A 21,282-nucleotide genomic window follows, 5' to 3' on the forward strand; every position below is an offset into this window, starting at 1 on the left:
CAGAACACACTTCCCCTGCCAAGGCAGCATGTCGGGGCTTCCTTTGTGAATCTAAGAACACAACAGACCTTTGGCTGTTTCAGATGGCAAAAGAACAAGGTCTTGAGCAGGGGACCAGCCTTGTTAACTCCTAGAGCCCCAGCAGACCCCAAAACTCAGCAACTCTATAGACACTTATCTTATCCACACGCTGTTTCTTTGTTCCCAAAGACCACAGGAACCCGTAACATATTGAGTCAGGTAGATACCATTGGCAAATCAGCTTGTGAATAGGCCTGGCGCTGCCTCTTAAGACAGCAGGAAGGCTCCAGAAGACAAGGTCCTCCTCAGTACTCACTCTCCTATCACACAGACCTGGGGAAAAGTTTTATTGAGGTCTTGCCTCGATCCATCCTTCATGTGGTGATAACATTTCCTCTTGTGCCATTTCCAGGCAGGCCAAGTCCTTGTACAAATGCTTTTGGTACATTTACGGGTCACTGTGTGATTCATTCCACACAGTCTTCATGCAGCAAAGATGTACCACGCACCCACTGTGTGCCAGGCCCTGTGCCAGGGGCTAGGGATACAAAGGTGAACCAAGCAGCCATAGACACTGCCCTGCAGAGCTTAGGAATAGCATCGACATAGGCCCCAGGAGACCATCTACGTCTTGAAGATGTTGACTGTGTCATACCCTGAGTTCCCTTTCTCTCCCCTTGGGTAGAGACATTTCTTGATGGGTAGATCCAGCAGTTACTTGCTCTCCTGGGCCTGCCCTGTCATGATGCACATAAGCCACCAGAGGGCACCAGAAGAATTCAGACCAGAACACTGCACTGTTCCCTAGCTTCTATCATGGCTGGAAATTTTCACCTGTGATTTTCAAACCTGCCCCCCATTTTCCCCTAGTCAGACTGCCCAAGTTGGCCTCACCAGCCAGTTGCAAAGCCAATCCCTGGTGTTGCAGGGAACATTTCCTAACAATAGCAACTGCTGCTCACGTGCCTACTATGTGGCTTTGATTGCTTTGGTCGCTAAACCTCCAGAGAACATGTGGAGTCACTTAATCCTCTTCACAACCCACTTCACTGTTGAGGAAACAGAGGCACAGAGAAGCTAAAATTACAGTTTGCCCTAAATTAGAGAGAGATTTGAACCTTCATTGAAACGTCTGGCCTCCTTTCATTGCCTCAAGCTGCTATCCATCCATTCTCCTAGGCCACACTGAAGCTGAGCCATGTCCCTGTTCAGGGTGATACCCCACAGTGGGAAGGTGGATCAGGCTGGGAGCTTGAAGGCCATGTCTCCTGGAGGACATGAAGGAAGCGCCTGCCCTCACCTCTCTGCTGATGTCCAAGTCATAGTCTTGAGGCTCCAGGTCCAACTCAGTGACAGGCATGGCCTGCACTTTCAACCAGCCATTCTCCTCCTTGTCCTTTTTTTCCCCTTGCACGACCCGTTCCAGCAACTGCAGGTCAAAGTCCTGCTCACGCTTCCACTGGCAACAGAACAAGAGGGTTAAACGTAGTCGCTTTCTGACTGCTGAAAGGGCCCAGCTGGTCACCTTTTTCCATGGGGTTCTTTGGAAGATGAACCTGTGATCCCATTAGGGAAAAGCTGTATGTGCAATAGAGAACGAAGCTGCTGTCCCCTTCATATGGGTTGTTCCAGACTGCTAATTGCTCTCTGATCTGGGTTCCCAGAGGTTTCAAACACACACTCTCGGGGCATAGGTCTAAGACTCATGACTTCAGGCTTACAGTGGCCCCCAGGGAAACAGAAGGCTCCCAGAGAGGGTGACCTCCAAACAACTTGGGACAGAGTTCTAGAGAAGGGATTTGCCCCTTCCACTCTCTACAGCTGGTTCAGGAGACATATGCCTCAGGCTCAGAGTTAATGGAAAAACATGCCCTTCAAGGCCCTGCTAAGCAAGAGGAATAACCAAGGGTCTTTCTATTGGAAATTTTCAACAAGGTAACATTTGTAGGTGGGGGATATCGCACTCACAGCAGGGCTGGGGAGGTACAAGCAAGGGCAGCTTGGAGCCAATGAGGCAGACAAACTGCTGTGTGAGACCCATCTATTTGAGATAGATGTTTTCTTTAAATTAGAAAAAAAAAACTAAATCATATAAAATTGAAATGCTAAATCAAATGGAATGTTTCTAAGTCTGTTTCATAGTATCAACTTTGTAACAAGCTTCCCAAAAGGGAAAATCTAACCCATAAGATCCAGCCATGACTGTCCAGCTCCGTGGTGGTTTCCTGTTGACCCAGGACCTGCATCCTCACAGGCCTTTGACCTCTGAGCAGGTTGTTGAGAATACAGTAGGCTCAAAATCTCTCTTCCCCTGAGCAGAACCAAAGCAGATGCTTATCTATCCCAGGTCACCTCCTGTCTCCCATCCATCCACCTCAAAGCCCCCCAAATGGTCCTGATTGTCTTTGATGCCTCCTCAAGTCCCTCCAAAACCCCAAACCCAGAGCCATATTTGCACATTTCACCCATTCATGCACAAGCTCTCAATAATAACCTCAAATCAGTGTAATCGCTCTTAGGTGACGGTTTCCAATTATTGTTGGAAAGGATTAGGCAATTGAAGTTCCAAGGATGAAAAAATCAATTTAATGATTCACAAAGAAAACACTCATTTCCTTACACGCTGACAAATGCTCCAAATAGAGATAAGTCCTCATTTAAACCCAGCCTGATTGTTTCCACAAACAGGAAAAGTTCACTAGACTCTACAAGGTATCCTGGGGAAGAACCACGCCAATCCATTATTATTAAGCAACATGTTTATTGGCGTTGATGCAGAGACTTACACAAGTCTTTTAAGAGAAAAATTACAAGGTATTCAAGTTACGAGTTTTAAATAATCTCTACATTTGAGACATCAAATTATAAAAGGTCAGTGTTACCCCATATGACATTTGTTTTAAAAGTTTAAAAGTTACCAGGTTTGCAGCTTTTAAAGATATGAATGCCCTGGGTCTTACCCCTTTGGTGTCTGAGCTAACAGCTGCAGAGAGGCCCTCTGAATACACAGTATATTTTGCTATCCCTTCAAGTTATTAAATACCAGAAACACAAAAGGTTTTCCAAAAGAAATTGTGTGATTGGACTAGAGGAATTAAAACCGAACAACCTCAGTCTTGGGAGAATGTATTCAAACGTGCAGTCTCTGAAGTCCCTGTCTACCGTCCAGGTGTAAGGCATGGATTTTTATAAATTAATAATGCCCAGACCTCTGCCAATGACTGTGGCCTCGGGCAGCAGGTTGTCTCAGGCTTGTGGGGTGGCTTTTGGGATAAGTGAATTATGAGTCAGTAGGCCTGCATGAAGAGGGCAGCAGAAAGGTGAGTCACATCTGGGAACACTCAACGGGCTATGGAGACAAGAACCGCTATTACAAGCCCGGTAACAAGTAGCACAGGCCAGTTAGAGCACGTTCAATGCAAATCAGAAGCTTCTGTAAACACAATCAGGCAGGATTAGAGAGGCAACGAGCGGTAACACTAAAAGCAAAGGAGCTTGTGCAATGAATTAGGGAAAGAACAATCAGGCTAGAGGTTTAGGGAAACATGGGATTTCACACAACAGGGAAAAGTCAAATGGAACGTTTCCAAAGGGACCTAAGGTGACTGTGGACAGGGCACAGCGCCAGGAAGCGCCACCAGGGAGCAGCACAGGCCTCTCCAGCTCTCCCTGACACCCCTGAGGCCTCTACACTGCAAGCCCAGGGAGACCAGTGGCCCTTGGGGCAGGGGTGTGACCCGGTGCTCCAGCGCCCTCACACAGCATCTGCTGGCAGGTGTGGGAGGCTGATCGGTTTGCTTGTGCTTCTAATCAAATCATGTCACCATCTTCCTCCTCTCCTCTCTGAACCCTGTATTCCCAGATCCTGAATTCTGCTGAGATTCTGAATGCCTGCAAAGACCCCTCTCCATCGCAGCTGGGAGGACTGACTGGGTGTTTCCTCAGGCTCCTGGGCCTGTTTGATCCTCACTCCAGTTCTGGTTCAGGTCAGCCTCTAACCAGGCATTTGTCCAGCCTGTGTCGTGGACACACAGCCCCGTGGGGTGTTCCCTCAACCATTTAGGTCAATGGACGGCTCGCTCACTGGGAGGTGTGATATGCTTGTGTTTGGGGGACTCTGAGGGGCACACGGCTCCCTGTCCCTGCCCCACTGCCTGGCCCCTCCTAACATACTGAGCCAAGATCTCCAGGGAGTGGCCGGCTGAGGTAGCGAGATGAGGGCAGGCCCATCCTCTCCCCTTGGCCCAGTGTCCTTTTGCGCTCTCGGACCAGGGCCTTCTGGTGTCGCTTCATGCGCTCCAGCTGCTCCTCCGCACTCATCTTGCCCCGCTGGTGATCCCCTGAGTACAGGCGCTCCAAGGCACTCTTGGGTCTCTGAGGAAGAGGAGGCAGGCAAGAGAGACACAGAACGGCTGGGCTGGGCATGCAGAGGACAGCCACCCCGCTGGCTGCATTCCCGCTGTCTCTCACACACATGCACACGCACATGCACACACATGCACACTCTAATTGGGCTCCTCTTGGACTTAAGAGAACTATTTCCTCTAAGCAACACGATGCCCCCAACCCTCAGGAGCTTTCTGAGCAGAACCCATTCTGCAGATGCAGACACTGAGGCTCAGGCCTGTCCAGTGAGGCCAGAACCCAGGGTGCAGGCTTCTTGAGCTCCCTCCTGCCACCCTGACAGGCCAGAGAGAAAGGCAGGATGCCCTCCTTGGTGGGCAGTGGGTGACAGGGAGCTCAGGAGGGGCTGAGGCCACCCCAGAGGCCATCCCCAGGGCTGACGGGATGGCCAGTTACTGTCCCCCTGGGATACCCTCCCTCCCCATGTGAAGGAGCAGGGAGGTCCTCGACAGCTCAAGGCCACTCACAGGGAAGGTCGCCTTGCTGCTTTCGGCATTGAGACCCCTCCGGAGTGTGACGTAGGGAGCAATGGTGGACGACTGCTGGAGCCTTGACATGGACCCTGACAGCCCTTTGTGAGGAAAGAGAAGTGCGAGCATGTTTGTGCTGGTGTGGGTGGGTTCCCGCTTCTCCCTCATCACACATTCTTGTAGGAGGACCAAGAGCACCCAGCCAATGACCCACCCTTACTTCTCTTCTTCCTCCCCAGGGCCTGGAAGAGCAAGGTCCCCAATAGAGGATGGGGGCCAGCCCAGGGGTGACCTTTGTCCCCGATGGAGGGCAGTGTCCCTGCAGATCTGTGGACCACCGCAGGCTTTCCTTACATGCAGATGACTGGGCTGCCTGGCAGGTGGAAAGACTGGAGGGGCAGGAATGCCTTTCACTCCCTGATCTATTCTTAGGCACCCTGCACAACCCAACTTGGGGGGAGGAGGAAAGTGAGGACACTCAACTGGCAAGAAGACATTTAAGGAAAGGGTTCATTGAGGGTTCATTCAAGAGACAGAAGCACTCTGGAAGGGCTGAGATGGACAAGCTGGTGGCAGCCACCCAGCAACCCAGCCTGCAGGGTGCAGTGACTCCGGAGCCAGAGCACTGGGATGGTCTTCTGGTTCCACCAATGATCAGCTAATTGGCAAGTTATTTAATTTCCCTGGGCCTTAGTTTCTGTGTCTCTAAAATGGGCATGACAGTACTTTCCTCATAGGATTGTTGTGAATATCATGTCTATATAAAGTACTTAAACAGTGCCAGGCTTTCTAGTAACTGCTATTATCATTGTTCCTGGGGACAGATATAACAAAAGAGGAAGAGAATCATGATGTGGGCCAGAGGAAGGCAGGCCAGGTCCTCCCTCTTGGCAGCCCAGAGCCCCCTGAGAGCTGCTGCTCACTCCTAGGCCTGGAGCTGCAGACAGAAGGGTACGAGGCACCATCTGAGGGCTGGAAGCAGTGTGGTGGGATTCCCAGAGAAACTCCAGGGAGGACCCTGCCTTACCTCTGCCTGGCAGCGTCTGGTACCTGCTCTCAGGGCCCACAAGTCCCAGGGAGGGCTGGGCCATGTCCCCGCTGAGGGTCGCCAGCTCAGGCTCACTGACATATGACCGCAGCTCCACCTGTGGGGAGAGACCCAGGTGATGTGACCTGCCAGTGTCATACCCCCTTCCCTTCCCCCACATGCAGAGTGGCAGTCCCAGGGTCCCCTGCTCACCCTGGAGTCCCCGTTCACACACTGCCCCAGCTCCCGGTCTCGCTTCCTCTCATCTGACTGCCGCTTTAGGCCCCGCACAGACGTGTGCCGGATAATGGTGGCCTCTCTCGGCAGAGGCGGCACGGCCGGGGGCTGGTCCTCTGGGCTGTAGAGTTCGGGGAGTGGGGGCCTGGGAGGGGCTTCATCTTCCTGCTGAGAAAGAGAACCAGACCAGTGGTCAGTGAGAGAGAGCTGGAGGGAGGACTGCTGGGTACTGCCACAGTGGAGGTTTAAAGGGCAGGAACAGGCCACATCAGAGCCACAGAACATGGCTGCCTCAGCCAAGGAGCACTCACACTTCCCCAGGAGGAGCAGTGAAGAAGGGACATGCCTCTGCTCCTCTATCCCCTCAGATGTATACACTTTCTATTCTGCAAAGTGTTACCTGTATAACTGTCCCAAAACCCAGGACTCAAGTCTCCCGGGTCCATACCCTTGGTGCTGTGCCAAACTGCTCCCTCCGCTCACCTGGAGTGCACATTGCAGGCAGGCTGCTAACCCTGCCCTGACTTCCATGCTTATGACAGCACCACCCACCTGGAGAATAACATCTACCCACTCAGCTTAGCCTGAGCTGGCTCACTGGCCCTGCATAAGCTCTGGCTCCTTCAGCAGGGTGGGGACCTGAACAAGGACAGAGTCTACATCCTCCTGGCCTTTCTATCAGAAATGTGCATGGTTACAAAATATTTCCTCCTTCCTGACTCAGAACAGGCGGTCAGCATTAGTGACTCACTGCCTACCATGCAGCTGATTCCCTAGAATGTGATGAATGCAACCATTTTCCTTGAAACTCCCTGTCCACAATGCTCTGTGAGGGCTGTGGTTCCTCTACATATTGACAGACCGGCCCCTGGTTGCCATGAATACCCACTCGCAGGACTAATGACCATCACGCCTTCCACCTCCTAAATTCCCTCTTTCTCAGTCTAATTTGGTTTTAAGAATTTTGCAGAGTTCAGGAAAGGGCACTCCAAGCTCTTGGAAAGTTCAGGAAAGAGCACTCCAAAGCAAAGGCTTATCAACAATCTTCTAAAGCAATATGCTTCACTGATGTGGGAAAGTTAAGCAATCTGCCTAAGATACCCACTGGTTCTCCAAGGATCCACAGTTTCTAATCCTGACAAGACATATGAATCACCAATTTCTAAAAAGCTCCCCAGAAAGATAAACATAAAACTTCGATTGCCTTTGATTGAATGGAATGTCTGGAGGCAGAGGGTGGGAAGGAGACATGTTATTATGTACTTTTTTATATCTTTTGCTTTTGTATCCTTTGAGAATATCATCTAATTTATTTTTAAAAAAAACATTAAACTCAAGAAAGTAAGTCAAATAAAAATAAAAGAACTATAGCCACATGCAACAATGTATATAAATCTCACAAACATAATGTTGAAGAAAAGATGCAAGATACAAAAGAGTATAGAATTATACACCAGCATAATCACAGTGTTTAGGAAAGTCAGCACAGGTACTAAAACTGAAAAAAAAAAAGGGGGGGATTATTATCCAAAAAGTCAAGATCGTTGTTACTTCTGGCAGACAGGAAGCAGCCTGACCTGGGAAAGAACCCAGAGGCTTCTGGTTGCTGGCAGTGTTCTATTTCTTAGTCCAGCTGTTGGTATAAAACAGGTGGTCTCTTTATTGTTATTCATTAAATTATATAATCCTGTTTTATGTCATTTTCAGGATGGGTATTATTGTTTCACAAATATAAATGGGTTTTGTTTTGAGACAGGGTCTTGCTGTATTGCCCAGGCTGGAGTGCAGCTGTGTGATCACAGGTCACTGCAGCCTCAGACTCCTGGACTCAAATGATCCTCCTGCCTTAGCCTTCCCAGTAGCTGGGACTACAGTCACGTACCACCACGCCCATCTTAGAAGTGTTAAAAACAAGCAAGTAATAAAACAAATGGTAAAACTGGCAAACACACATATATTCCTAGGAGAGAGGATCTCTCCTGGTGATCCTGATGCTCACCCAAGCTGAGAAAGCCCTGCCTGAGCGCCACAGATGACCAAGCTGAGGAGGAGCCTCTGTGACCATCTACAAAAGGGAAAGCGAGGAAGCTCAGAGAAGGGACGGACTTGCCTGAGGACACACAGAGAGAATCAGTCCCGGAATCTGGATGTCCCAGCTCCTATGCCAGCGCCTTTTCCCCTATTCCCTGTCCCAGCTGGCAGCATCGCGCCCTATGTCGGCAGCCATCTGCCCCAGACATTCCTGCTATTTGTTTTGGTATTTTCCCTGTCCTGTTTTAGGGCAAGAGCTCCAGTCCACCTCGTGGATCTAGGATTGGGAAGACCTCAAGATGTTGAAATCCACAGTGACTCTCTGGCTGGGTGGTGGGCCATACCCTGGGTGCAGCTGCGGGCCCTGGGCTATGGCTGGAAGCAGGTAGATGGTGAGGACCAGGATAGCAGAACTCATATGTTTTACCCAGCACTGTGCACTGACCTCACCAGAGGTCCAGGGACACACGATGCCCAGGTGAATTTCCTCCAAGCCTTTTTTGGCAAGAATCTGGAGGGCCCCATTCTGAGGTCCACTCTGCTATAGATTTCCTGCACTGGGACTAGCCTCCTTGTGTTCTCCAGCCAAGGCTGGCCTGGCCCTGGAGGCGTGAGCTCTCTTGAGACCTGACCACATCTCCTATTTCTTTCAAGTCTCCTGCATTCCCAGACTCTGCCAAGAGCTTGGCCTCTTTCTATGCCAGGCAAACCAAGGTGCTGGCCCAGTCAGCCACAGAGGCCATAGACCAGATCTGGGACTAAAGGCCCAATTAGATGGCAGATGGCACAGAATAAAAGAGAAGGGCCAGGAGGTGTGATTGGATTCACTAGTTAGAATGGAGACATTGAGCAAATGTCAACAGTTTAGGCTCTTAGTTTTCTTCTCCGTGGAATGGGGACACTGCTCTTGCTGTGTACACTCTGTGAGGTTATTTTAAAGATCAAAGCATCCTCACAACCCAGCCCAGTGCTCAGCAGCAGGTGAAGGGAAGGACATTTTTCCACTGGACTGAGCTCACGGCCCACAGGCTGTGTAACTGCAGGAGACACCCCGCGGATCTGCACAGAGGTTTGCATGGGGACAGCCTCACCCACAGCCACACACCTCTCTGCAGATCACAAACCCCATCCTACTCAGCACAGTCACTTCTTCTTGGTGGGCCTCAGTTCTCCCAACTGCAAAATGGGAGAGTTGGGTTAGATCATCTTCCAGGGATCTTCCAGTTCTAAGGCACAATAGCAGGGAAATACTACTCTTTAACTGCTTGTGACTAAGGACTCCTTTAGGACACTGGCTGGGTCCATTTCCCCAAGTTTTCCCAGGAGTTTCTCTCCCAGGAGAAAGTAATCTGAGGACAAAGAGGAAACAATGGCATTCAGCTCCTAGTCATCACTACTTACAACTTTGGGCTTCGTCTTAGTTGGTGACTGAAGGGGGGATGTCACTTTCCTCAGCTGGGGTGGGTGAGGTCGGTACGGCACGTAGGTTTGCAGCTGGGGGAAGAGTCGAACCTCCAGAGGGGTCCGCACAGGGCTGGTGGGAGGACTGGGCTGTGGGGGCGGCTTGCTCTCAGAAGTTGAGAGTGAAGGCACAGGCGGGTGAGGAAACAAAGGCACCGTTTTTCTCTCTAAGGGGCATAGAAGGAAGCAAAGCACGGGATGGAACAAAGACCCCCTTCCTTGGAGGATGAGTGGAGTGATTTAGCACCTCGAAGACCCAACCTCCCCAAGGGCCATCCCACCCACCTGGCTCCCAGCCTTCCACCCTCCCACCACCCCCGCCCTCACCCAGATCCCCACCCAGGAAGATGAACAGCTCACCCGGATTTTTGACGGACTCCACTAGAATTCTGAAGTTCTCTTTATTTGCACTCAGGCCTGCAGTGACATCTTCAATTCTCCATAGATCTTTCTGTATCTGTGATTTCTCCTGAGGAAGACAAAGTGGTGGGTTTTCCTTCTTAGCTCCTTACAAGTTTCTTCTTAGGACTTATCCTACCATTTCAGACAGAGCCCCCTGCCCTGGGGGGCAGCATCCCCTCTGGAAACCCCACTAGTGCTAGAGCCAAGCCTGTTTCATAGCTTTCTAGGGAAGCATAGACATGGAAAATGCCCAAGATCCAGGGAGGAATTTCAGAGTAGCTTTCAGCAGTCCAGCTTGCCTAATTTAAAAATAGACTGCCGTAAACACTGTGCCATTCCACTAAAATACTGTATGACACACTTAGAGTAGTCAATTTCATAGAGACAGGAAGTATAACAGTGGTTGCCGGGGGCGGGGGAGAGGGAAGAATGGAGAACTATTTAATGTGTATAAAGTTTCAGTTACACAAGATAAAAAGTTCTGGAGATTGGGCGCACAAAAATGTGAATGTACTTTACACCACTGAACTGTATACTTAAAAATAATTAAGATGGGTGGGGCGCAATGGCTCTTGTCTGTTATCACCGCACTTTGGGAGGCCAAGGAGGTGAACACTTGAGGCCAGGAGTTTGAGACTAGCCTGGCCAACATGTGAAACCCCATCTCTACTATAAATACAAAAATTAGCCAGGCATGGTGGCGTGCGCCTGTAATCCCAGCTACTTGGGAGGCTGAGGCACAAGAATCACTTGAACCCGGGAGGCAGAGGTTGCAGTGAGCCGAGATCATACCACTGCACTCCAGCCTGGGCAAAAGACCTGTCTCAACATAATAATAATAATAATAATAATAATAAATATGGTAAATTTATGTTCTGTGTATTTTACCACAACTTTTTTCTTTTTTTTTTTTTGACATGGAGTTTCACTCCTGTTGCCCAGGCAGGAGTGCAATGGTGCCATCTCGGCTCACTGCAACCTCCGCCTACCAGGTTCAAGCGATTCTCTTGCCTCAGTCTCCCAGGCAGCTGGGATTACAGGCACCCACCACCACACCTGGCTAATTTTTGTATTTTTAGTAGAGACGGGATTTCACCACATTGGCCAGCTGGTCTTGAACTCCTGACCTCAGGTGATCTGCCCACCTCGGCCTCCCAAAGTACTGGGATTACAGGCGTGAGCCACCACACCTGGCCTTTACCACAATTTTTTAAAAGGCACTGTCTTATGTAATCATGGCAGAAGGGAAGGAAGGACTAGAGTTTACACCATCTCTAGGATACAAAAAACATTTTTTTAGAAGTCAGAGCTGAACCCGAGATTTGAGGTTTAGTTAAAAATACAGTAGTGAATGGAATATTAGTTGGCAATAAAAAGAAATGAAGTACTGATGCATGCTACAAGGATGATCCTTGAAAACATGCGAGGGAAAGAAGCCAGTCACACAAAGCTACACATTATATGATTCCATTTATAAGAAATGTCCAGACTAGTCAAATCAGTAGAAACAGGAAGTAGATTGTTTGGCTACGGCAGAGGGGACATTAGGGAAATGGGAGTGATTGTTAATGGATACAGGATTTCTGTTGGGGGATGATGAAGTGTTACAAAATTGATTATGGTGATGGCTGTATCATGCTATGAATATACTAAAAACCACTGAAATGTATACTTTAGAAGAGTGAATTTATTTATTTATTTTTTGGAGACAGCGTCACTTTGTTGCCCAGGTTGAAGTGCAGTGGTGTGATCAAAGTCACTGTAACCTCAAACTCCTGGGCGCAAGTGATCTTCCCGCTTTGGCCTCCCAAGTAGCTAGGACTACCAGAGCATGCCACCAAGCCTGGCTGGTTTTTCTTTTTCTTTTTCAGTTTTTGTAGAGACAGGGGTCTTGTTATGTTGCCCGGGATGGTCTTGAACTCCTGACTCCAAGTGATCCTCCTGCCTTGGCCTCCTAAAGTGCTGGGATTATAGGCATAAGCCACCATGACCAGCCAAAAGTGTTAATTTTATGACATGTGAAATATATGATAAAGCTGTTAATTTTTTTAACACAATAAGAGTACAATTTTTATATATCAATTTAAAAAAATAATAAACTCCAAAAAATACATATCTACATACAATGGGGAAGGACCTAGGCTACATGATCATGTGCATTCTGACAAGCAACAACCAAAATCGAATGGGAAGAGGATCTAAAAGAGGTACGGAGGGGTCTGATGTGGTTAAGGGACTATGGCTATCTCTTGACGGGGTTGTTTAAACATCCAATGTCGTATTCTCTTGACTTTTAAGTTAACATGGGGGGAAGATAGCCTTGGTCCCACCCCATGGACTCACCCCATCTCCTCTCAAGGCAACTAGCTACCCCTCAACTGGAAGAGTTCTCACACTGCATGACTCTCACGGACCTGCCCGATACTGCTTGTTGATTCATCCCTACAGGGCCCAGCACTTAGCAGGTTCTCAGTGCATCCATGCTGCATGAATAAAGGACCAGTCATGTAAAATTCCCTGAGCAAATACTTTCCAACAGCCATGACAACAGATGTCCAAAGCCTCCTGTCCCAAGGGGGCTCACAGTTCTCACTCTCTCTCTCTCAACACTCCAACATAAAGCACATCCTCAGGTCTGGCAAGCAAATAATGGGCTTGATTCTCAGCTGCATGCCAAAGCATGAGCACCCTAAAACAGGTATATCACTGAGCCCAGGGCATGTGTAGGTAAGAGGATGACCTCTAGGGCTGAAGTCCCCAAGCTGAGTGTTGGGAACAGGTAAAGAAAGGGATTAAACACAGTCCTCTTCCTCCTCCATAGCTCCCTGGCAAAGCTCCCCTGTCAGCCACTCTCTTGCCCCGCTGATGCCTTTCTGTCACCCCCACATGTGAGAAAAGAACAGAGAGCAGAGAATAAAAAAGGCTGGAGAGTCCCTATCCTTCTCCAAGGGTGATGGAATTTTGGGCCTTCATAATGAGGGGAGGGGAATTTTGGGGGAAATGAGGTGGTGGATTTTCATTCCTGCCTCCTCCCACCATACTGGGTAGAAAGGCTCCTATGTGCTGCTTTCAGTAAAGCCTTGAACTCACTGATTTAGTCTTGACTGAAAAGGGTATTTTTCTGGAGCCAACCTGATTACAGGGAGGCGAATTTCTAAGCCCTGTTACTGAGAATCCGCATATGGGGTTGCAAGCGCATCTGCAGTGCTGATGATTTATCTAGGGCTCTAACAGCCTGCCCGCCCTAGAATGACACCAAAGAAGCTAGCACAGTGCCTGCTCAAAGCAGGGCTTTGTTAGCTTCCCAGGTCACTGTGCACTTAGGAAAAGTGTGAGCAGTGCCGCAGGCAAGGTGGAAATCAAGCTGCAGGCTCCAGGCTGGCCTATCTGAGAGTAACTTATGGGGCTGAGTTCTCCAGGGCATCTGTGACAAAGACCTGTCATAGTGTATCTATTTGCTTTTTGGAGGGAAGGGGGAAAAAAAGGATTCTAGGCCTGCTATACGTTAAATCGCCATGACATAAGGCACAGTAGAGACACAAATGGCCAATAATCCTACGAATAGACATTTAACCTGCTAATAACTAAATAAATGCAAATTAAAATGAGATGCCATTTAGTAGACTAGTAAAACTAAGAAGATTGATTACAAGTGCTGACAAGGATGTGAGCAAATAGGTCCAGTACTTTCATTTGCTGTGGGTAGGAAGGTAAAAAGGTGCAGCCTTTTAGAAGGTGGTTTGGCGTATCCATCCACTTTTAAGATGTATACTCATTTCAACCCCAGCAAGTCCACTCCTAGGAGCCTATCTTACACAGATACTTGTAAACAAGTGTGAAAAGGCAGTTACACGAATCCTCATCACAACACCATTTATAAAAGCAAAACACTGAAAATAATTAAATGCTATCAGAAAATGAATGGCTAAATAAAGTAGAAAACACCCAGACTATGAAATAGTATGTAACAGTCAAGATGAACAAATTTAATATCCTTAGACTGGCACTGCCCAATACACCTTTCTGAGATGATAGAAATCTATCATCTTTGCTGTCCAAGACAGTAGCCAATAGCTACATGTGGGTACAAAGCACTTAAATGAGTCTGGTGTAAATGAGGAATATATTTTGAATTTCAGTTACTTTTAATTAATTTATATTTTATTGGGCAGCATAAATTTGGGGTTAACTTTCCTGCAAAGATTTCCATGATACCAGGTTATGACAAAAAAAAGTGAGTTGCCAAATAATGTGTAAGTGTGATCGTCTTCAAGTAAGCCTTTTAACTGCTCCCATCCCTGAATAAATCATATGATTCTATGCATGTGCATATTTTTGAAAATGCATAGAAAATAGTCTAGAAGGCAACGCCACCAACGGACACCACTGATTTCACATAGGGAGGGTAATGGGAGGGGCAGAAACGGGGAGGGGGAAGAGGAACTTTTATATCATTTTTTGTTTTTGCTTCTTACTGTTTTGGCCTTTTCAAAGACACGTATTCATTTGTCATTTGTGTAATTACAGAAACAAAGAATGAAAAGCTTAAAAAAATTACTACTAAAAATAAAGCAGAAAAAAATTACTGCTAAAAAAATCCAGATCACTGAAGCCCAAGAAAATAGGTATACCTGGGCAGACAGTTTTATAAACTCATAACCAGAAGTAATTGAAGGACTTTGTCAACAATATTCACCTAGTATTTTCAAGTCATTACGGTAAGTGCTGGGGCTACAAAAAAGAATAGTGAAGTGTTAGCCAGAGTGGATGAAGAGAAATTATGGGAGGCAAACAACCCCACCAGCAGCAGGAGATAGACAAGTGCTGGGGAGAGTCTCTAGGCCAGCCCTGAGCCACAGGCGAGGGTCTCCTCCACATGCTCCTAGGCAGGGCTCTCTACGAACCATCTCTGCATGAACAGAGGGACAGCAAGGCCCTGGGAAAAGCCTCAGGGCCCACACACCTACACCCCCTCCAGAATTTCCTTCAACTTTCTGGGGTGAGGCTAATGTCTGGAGAGTCAATATATTCATTAAATCACTTAAACGAAGAGCCTTGGTTAGAACTAGCTCATCAATTAGCAAGCCCAGCACCAAAAGTGGCCCAGCATGGTGCCTCACACACAAGAAGCCTCAATTAATGCTTGCTGAATTCAAACACACTTATTATCTCAGGGCCCTGAAAGGAGAAGATACAGATCTTAGGTCAGGTGAGAAAAAAACAGGTTATTTTCCACTTAAAAAATTGTGAGGGTGGGGTGGAAACCTGGTTAAGCACCACAGTGGGGGAACACTGGGCAATTTGGAACCCAATTTGGAAGAAGAAAAACCACACAGGGTCTTTCACTGTCTCACTTCTGGGGGACAGAAGCAGCTATCAATAGGGTGGCCTGATTTTTTAAGGGTAAAGAGGCAGGGCTCTAAGGCCAGCTTTCCTGAGTGGTATGGGGTCACAGAGATGGGTATCACCCAGCCTCGCCTCCAGAAATGCAGATGACTGCCTCAAGACCAGAGAGCCTCAAAGGACAGAATTCACACTGTCTCCCTCTGGTAGAGGTGTGATAACATCTATCTCCAGGAATCAGAGGAGGGAAGGGATGGCCATTTCCTGCTGCTGTCTAAGCGATGAGCTAGCAGCCTAAGATGGGGTCAAGAACCACAGGAACACGGATCACTCTGTGATCACTGATGACCCCAAATGATCAGAGGTAAAGCCCTTTCTAAAACACCCAAGAGTTTGTCTTTGAGAGCAGCAAGGCAAGGGGAAGAGGGTGAGTCTTCTCCTCACAGCCTGGCTTGGGGAAGTGATCCTCAAGGGAGAGTTTGGGGTGGCTCCTTTACAGGGGTGGAGCATCTGGGGCCAAGGGGGAGAAGGACTCTGAGCAGTGCTCACAGCCCCCACAGGTGAAAGCTCTTGGAAAAACAAAAAAACAAGAGCTCAGAAGGGATGGACAGGTATCAGATCACCTGGAAAAAAAAGGCTCTTCTGTGTTGCTCCTGCAGGGTCTGCTTCAGCTGTTCCACATCATTCTCCAACTTCAGGTATTCGTTCCAAGCATTTTCCATCTCCTGTTGGCCAAGAAAATGCTTCCAGTTCTCAGTTATCCCCTGCCCCGTTGGAAGGCCTCATGAACACCTGTACTCCTGACCATGCAGACCCAGCCAGGGGAAGAGGGAAGGAGACCGAGACCGGGCAGGCCTCAGGCAGGCCTGGTGGGAGAGAGGGAGGAGCAGGAAAGAGCGTGGCATCCTCTCATTTGTGCTCTGACCCTGGCCACCTGCACTGTTCCCTCTTCCACCCTCAGGATGCTTTGATTCTCAGTCCTGGCCTGTACCACAACAGACTGAAAAGTGAAAAAGCAGAGATTCTGACAACTTGGAATTAACTGCACACAGATCAGGGGAACAGTCTGCAGGCAGCTCTGAGAATCTGGCCCACTGGGTGTCACTGGCCTTCAAAAGTCACTGTGGTAAGCAGCCTAAGGCACACATGCAGGCAGACATGTCACCCCCAGCAGACAAGGTCATCTACTGTCAGGCGGCAGTTCTGCTACTGGAGAAGCTCTGCTATTTCAGGACTCTTGCCTCTGGACACCAATTCAACTACATCTGGGAGGTGAGAAAAGCAGCCCCTCGCTCAGCTCATCCTGAGGGAGACAGGTGTGCCACCCTCTACGCACAGTGGACTCTCTGGAGAGCTCAGCTCGGATATGGACGAGGTCCTCCTGCAGCAACTTCTGCTGGTAGGCAATCTTCTCCAAGTGCTGGGGCTGGTCTCGGTACTGTTCCATCTGTCTGTGCAACACCTCCAGCACAGATTCTAGCTGGTCCTGTACCAGGAAGGGCCAAAAAGCAGCAGGATAGGAGGATAGTCCCCAGAGGCCTCCCCATACCACACGAGGAACCAAAACTACTGGACCTAACCAAGGCTGAAGGGACCAGCGCTGAGATATGGGCCCACAGTTGGGGCTCTGATGCCAGCTCTGACTCTGTCTAGGGGGTAGGCTGGGGAAAGTACCTAACAGCTCTGTGCCTCAATTTCATCATCTATAAACTAGGAATACAGCTGTCTAAACTCCTTATGGGATAAACTAAGAGGATAAATCAAAGAATTAAAAAAAAAAAATCCTCTGTAGCCTCCTAGGGAAAAGAGTATATTATCAACCTTCAGTATCACAAATTTAAAATGCAAAAGGAAAATATTACTTTAAGAATAGAAAAGGCCAACGTTGGTGGCCCCGGCCCATTCCTGCACTCCCATCCAGACTTGCTGCCTCCACAGCCCAGATCCTAGGAGACAAGGAGCTTTAGGAAGCAAAGGCATCTGCCCTGTAATGACTGCAGCCACTTCCTCCAAAGGAACCCTGCTTCCTGGGGGTTCAGGGACCAGGGGTCATCACATATAAGCCTTTTTTTTTTATTTTCCTGAGACGAAGTCTTCCTCTGTCACCTAGGCTGGAATACAGTGGCGCGATCTCGGCTCACTGCAACCTCTGCCTCCCAGGTTCAAGCAATTCTGCCTCAGCCTTCTGAGTAGCTGGGATTACAGACGCCCACCACCACGCCCAGCTAATTTTTGTATTTTTAGTAGAGACAGGGTTTCACCATGTTTGTCAGGCTGGTCTCGAACTCCTAACCTCGTGATCCACTTGCCTTGGCCTTCCAAAGTGCTGAGATTACAGACATAAGCCGCCGCACCCAGTGCATTTTTTTTTTTTTAAATAAGCTAACATTTGCTGTTCAGTACTAACATGAGGGTCCAGTCTATGTCTCAAGAAAGACGGGACAAAAAGCCCCTCTGCCCATTCCAAGATTATTCAAAATTGACACATACTTTGTTCTCTTTAAGGGCTCGTATCTTGTCTTCCAAGTCCTGGAGGATCCTGTCCTGTTCGCAGAAGATGCTCAGTTTGACCTAAAAGCAAGAACAGGTAGAAAGGGCCTGGAGTGATGAGAAAAAGACATGACCTTGGGATTGCGATCAGACAGCCTTTGGCTACAGAATCATCCAAGCCCTGCCTGAAGCTGTTCACCCTGGGTCGGCGTCAGGAGGCAGATGAGGGGTCAGCGTGTCACGCTGTTCACTCACGTCAATGTCGCTCTCAGCGATCTTCACAGGCTTCAGACTTCGATCCTTGAGAAGGTCCCGGCCTGTCATCTGGGAGGCGAACAATTTAAAAGAGATTTAACCATGGTGTTTGAGATCAGAACTTAGGAAAGAAAATTCATCCTACAATGGATGGTGTGGAAGTCCTTGGCAGTGGCAAGTAGGTCATAGCATGAGAGGGGCAAAAACTTGGGCTATACTATGCCTATTTCATTTTAGGAAAAAAACAAAACCTTTTCATGATTCTAGTAATGCTGGTAAGTCCTTTGAGTTAAAGAAAATGTAGACATTCAAGTTACAGGATCATCAATTTTAAAAGTATATATTTGCCTAAAATGAATGTCAAAAATTAGCATGAATCTTGGGAGATTTGCCACCGATCAGACAGAGGTGTGCTACTGAACCTGGGAACAAACACGAGTTACGAAGCCCATTACTCCCTGCCCAGGGTGGTGAGATGGGCAGACCCAGAGGAACAAACAAATCCCTTGACTGTTGTCAAGCCTTAGCTTAAGGAAGTCTCTGAGCAGCCCACTTCCCCATGGGTAAGGCCAGCCTTCCTCACCCTTTACCATTTGGGAAGAAGACCTGGCCAAGGTAAAAAGGAACCTGGCTAGTTCCCAGCAGGGGTTTTTAATTGTTCCCTGCATAACTGAGGCTAGGCTGTACTTGTATAAGTTACAAGAAAGGAAACCATAAAGCAATACACAAAAGTCACCCAAACTTGTGGGCCAATGGGATTTTACATTTCCCATCCCTCACTTGACTCAAGGTAGGCAATATGCCGCCTGTCTCTCACTGACTCCTGAGACTCTAAATCTAACTTATCCCATTTTTCCATTTCCCCCAATTTCTTTCTTGCCAAAAGTCATGCAGGGGTTGAGGGGAGTGACTTTCACAGATGTACCTTCCCATGGCCAAGACAAGGCCAGGGAGAACCAAGTCTGTTGTGCCTGATGTAGGGGAAGCCAGATCTCTATTTTGCAGATCTGACCAGGGAAATGGAGGGTGGAGCTAACAGTGGCAGAGATAGGCGCTGTGTGTGCACTATGCAGAGAGGTCCCAGTGTGGACAGATAGCTGCTGGAGAGAGGGGTATAGATTTCTCCCCATTCTATCTGTAAGGTCCAGGAAGTTTCAGTGTGAATTGGGGGTGGAAATAAATTGGCAAACATTCCACTCAGTGCTCAAGCCCTTCATGTGCCCAACTGTCCTATGCTACCTCTCCCTGCAAACTGTCATGAGCAAATCCAAAGGTCAAGGGAGAGGACCTCTCCCTGCCTTGGGATGAGGACTGATTCTGGGCTACACGCCTGCCCCACCCATTCCCATGATCCCTTTGGTCACACAGAAGAGGGCGGAACCATTGTTTTATGTATCTTGGTAAAGTCAGCCCTGAACAGAAGACCTGGCACAAACTCAGCAAACGCTTATTGAATTGCATGTAGGTCAAAGGGAAACACATGTAGGTCACTGTTGTTGAGTTCCTGAAAAAAATAGAACTCCAGCCAAATTCTGCTCTTCAGACTGTCAGATTATGTGTACATACTTGTATATACACAGTTGCAGAACACAAGACTGCAACGATCCACAAACAAACAGACTGTGCTGTCTCCTGCAATGGGAGGGCGGTGCAGGGGGTGGGCATGAAATTAATCCTGGTGAATCACAAACAGCTGAACTTCTCAGGCAGCATGTGGGTTTTAAACTCAGGGGAACCCAGGAGAAAAAGCAGGTGAAAGCAGTGAAGTCTTCACTCTATGTCATCGTCCTTTCATCAAAGCCAAGGACAAGGAGGTTGTCTATTCTCCAAAGGGACTGACCTTTGGGGCTCATTTCCTAGGTAGAAATCATTTTCAAATGGAGATACACTCTGAGGATTCTTCCCCCCTAGCAAAACTCTTCCTCTTATTTCACTGAAGCTTTTTACAGAGAATGTCTTTTTGATACTTAAATAACAAGGCAGAAAATCTAATTGAGCAATGCCTCATTTATCCAGCACCATCAGGAAAAGAACGAGATATTTTATATAAAAACGGCATTTTGAGGAGCTGAATCTTCTAAATTATACTTTTTGATGGAAAGTTTTCTAAAAGTACGCCCTTTGCTGCCTTCGTGGAATACTGAATATACATTCAACCTTTTCTTTCTCCCTCTCAGGATATTAGTACTACCTCTTTTTCCAAGAAGTAGATTTCTCTTGTCCCTTTTTAAAGTGCTGCTTATCTGGCCGGGCACGGTGGCTCAAGCCTGTAATCCCAGCACTGCGGGAGTCCAAGGCGGGAGAATCATGAGGTCCGGAGTTCAAGACCAGTCTGGCCAACATGGTGAAACCCCATCTCTACTAAAAATACAAAAATTAACCAGGTGCAGTGCCACGCGCCTGTAGTCCTAGCTACTTGGGAGGTTGAGGCAGGAGAATCTCTTGAACCCGGGAAGCAGAGGTTGTGGTGAGCTGAGGTTGTGCCACTGCACTCCAGCCTGGGTGACAGAGCGAGACTCAGTGTCAAAAAAAAAAAAAAAAGTGCTGCTTACTAGATGTTGTGGGTTAGGAATTCAAAGGACTATAAGCTCAACTGACACGAGGTATTACATCTCTTCTCTTCCTTTAACTGGGGGTGGTGCTCTTCAGGGTGCTCTTTCCATACGTTGCATCTGCTGCTACTACAGCACCCAGCACATTAGAGTACAAAGTTCTGTTTGCTCATTTGTTTCTTCTCACCAGAGAGTAACCTAATTAGGGGTGACTGTGGAGATGGATGCCTTTCCTCTGTATCCTCAAAGCCCAGCCAGGGCCTAGCATATTGAGGAAATTCGGGCAATGTTTGCTCAGTGAGTTCATGAATGTGTCAAAGTAATGTGAGCTGGCTCTGTCTCCTATGGACGGAAGGTCACAGGCTTTAGAGCATGGGCTTAATGAGAGCTGTTTCTACAGCTCAGAGGACCGTTAAGCTTCTGAATGTAGCTCTGCTCCAGAGAGCCGAGGCTACTAAGAAATATTATATCCACGTGTACTGTATTACATCTAATTTTCCTTTTAAAAGTGTGTTTGTTGCAGCCATGTCCAAATACACTTAAAACATCAACTCTGGGTCCCCCCAGCATCTCTGTCATCAGAAAAAGT

At 48.0% G+C, this 21,282-nt stretch overlaps 1 protein-coding gene across 9 annotated transcripts in view; it reads right to left on the reverse strand.

The window, feature by feature from the left end:
• The window catches only part of PLEKHA7 (pleckstrin homology domain containing A7), a 232,353-nt gene that overhangs the window by 7,663 nt on the left and 203,408 nt on the right, over positions 1 to 21,282 (reverse strand). For 5 of the 9 annotated variants that reach the window (XM_021926852.2, XM_021926849.2, XM_021926850.2 and 2 more), the window contains 11 exons: positions 18,142 to 18,210; positions 17,887 to 17,967; positions 16,733 to 16,882; positions 16,020 to 16,121; positions 10,012 to 10,120; positions 9,592 to 9,818; positions 6,136 to 6,327; positions 5,923 to 6,040; positions 4,893 to 4,996; positions 4,195 to 4,395; positions 1,322 to 1,480 (listed from right to left, as the gene is read on the reverse strand). In XM_021926852.2, coding sequence (XP_021782544.1) covers positions 1,322 to 1,480; positions 4,195 to 4,395; positions 4,893 to 4,996; positions 5,923 to 6,040; positions 6,136 to 6,327; positions 9,592 to 9,818; positions 10,012 to 10,120; positions 16,020 to 16,121; positions 16,733 to 16,882; positions 17,887 to 17,967; positions 18,142 to 18,210 — 1,512 coding nt within the window. Of the gene's footprint in view, positions 1 to 1,321; positions 1,481 to 2,762; positions 4,396 to 4,892; positions 4,997 to 5,922; positions 6,041 to 6,135; positions 6,328 to 9,591; positions 9,819 to 10,011; positions 10,121 to 16,019; positions 16,122 to 16,732; positions 16,883 to 17,886; positions 17,968 to 18,141; positions 18,211 to 21,282 lie in introns of those variants that run through there. The other 4 variants (XM_017948580.3, XM_021926848.2, XM_021926853.2 and 1 more) reach the window with 2 other exon arrangements.

This window comes from Papio anubis, chromosome 12, assembly GCF_008728515.1.
Source record: "Papio anubis isolate 15944 chromosome 12, Panubis1.0, whole genome shotgun sequence".
Taxonomy (NCBI): domain Eukaryota; kingdom Metazoa; phylum Chordata; class Mammalia; order Primates; family Cercopithecidae; genus Papio; species Papio anubis.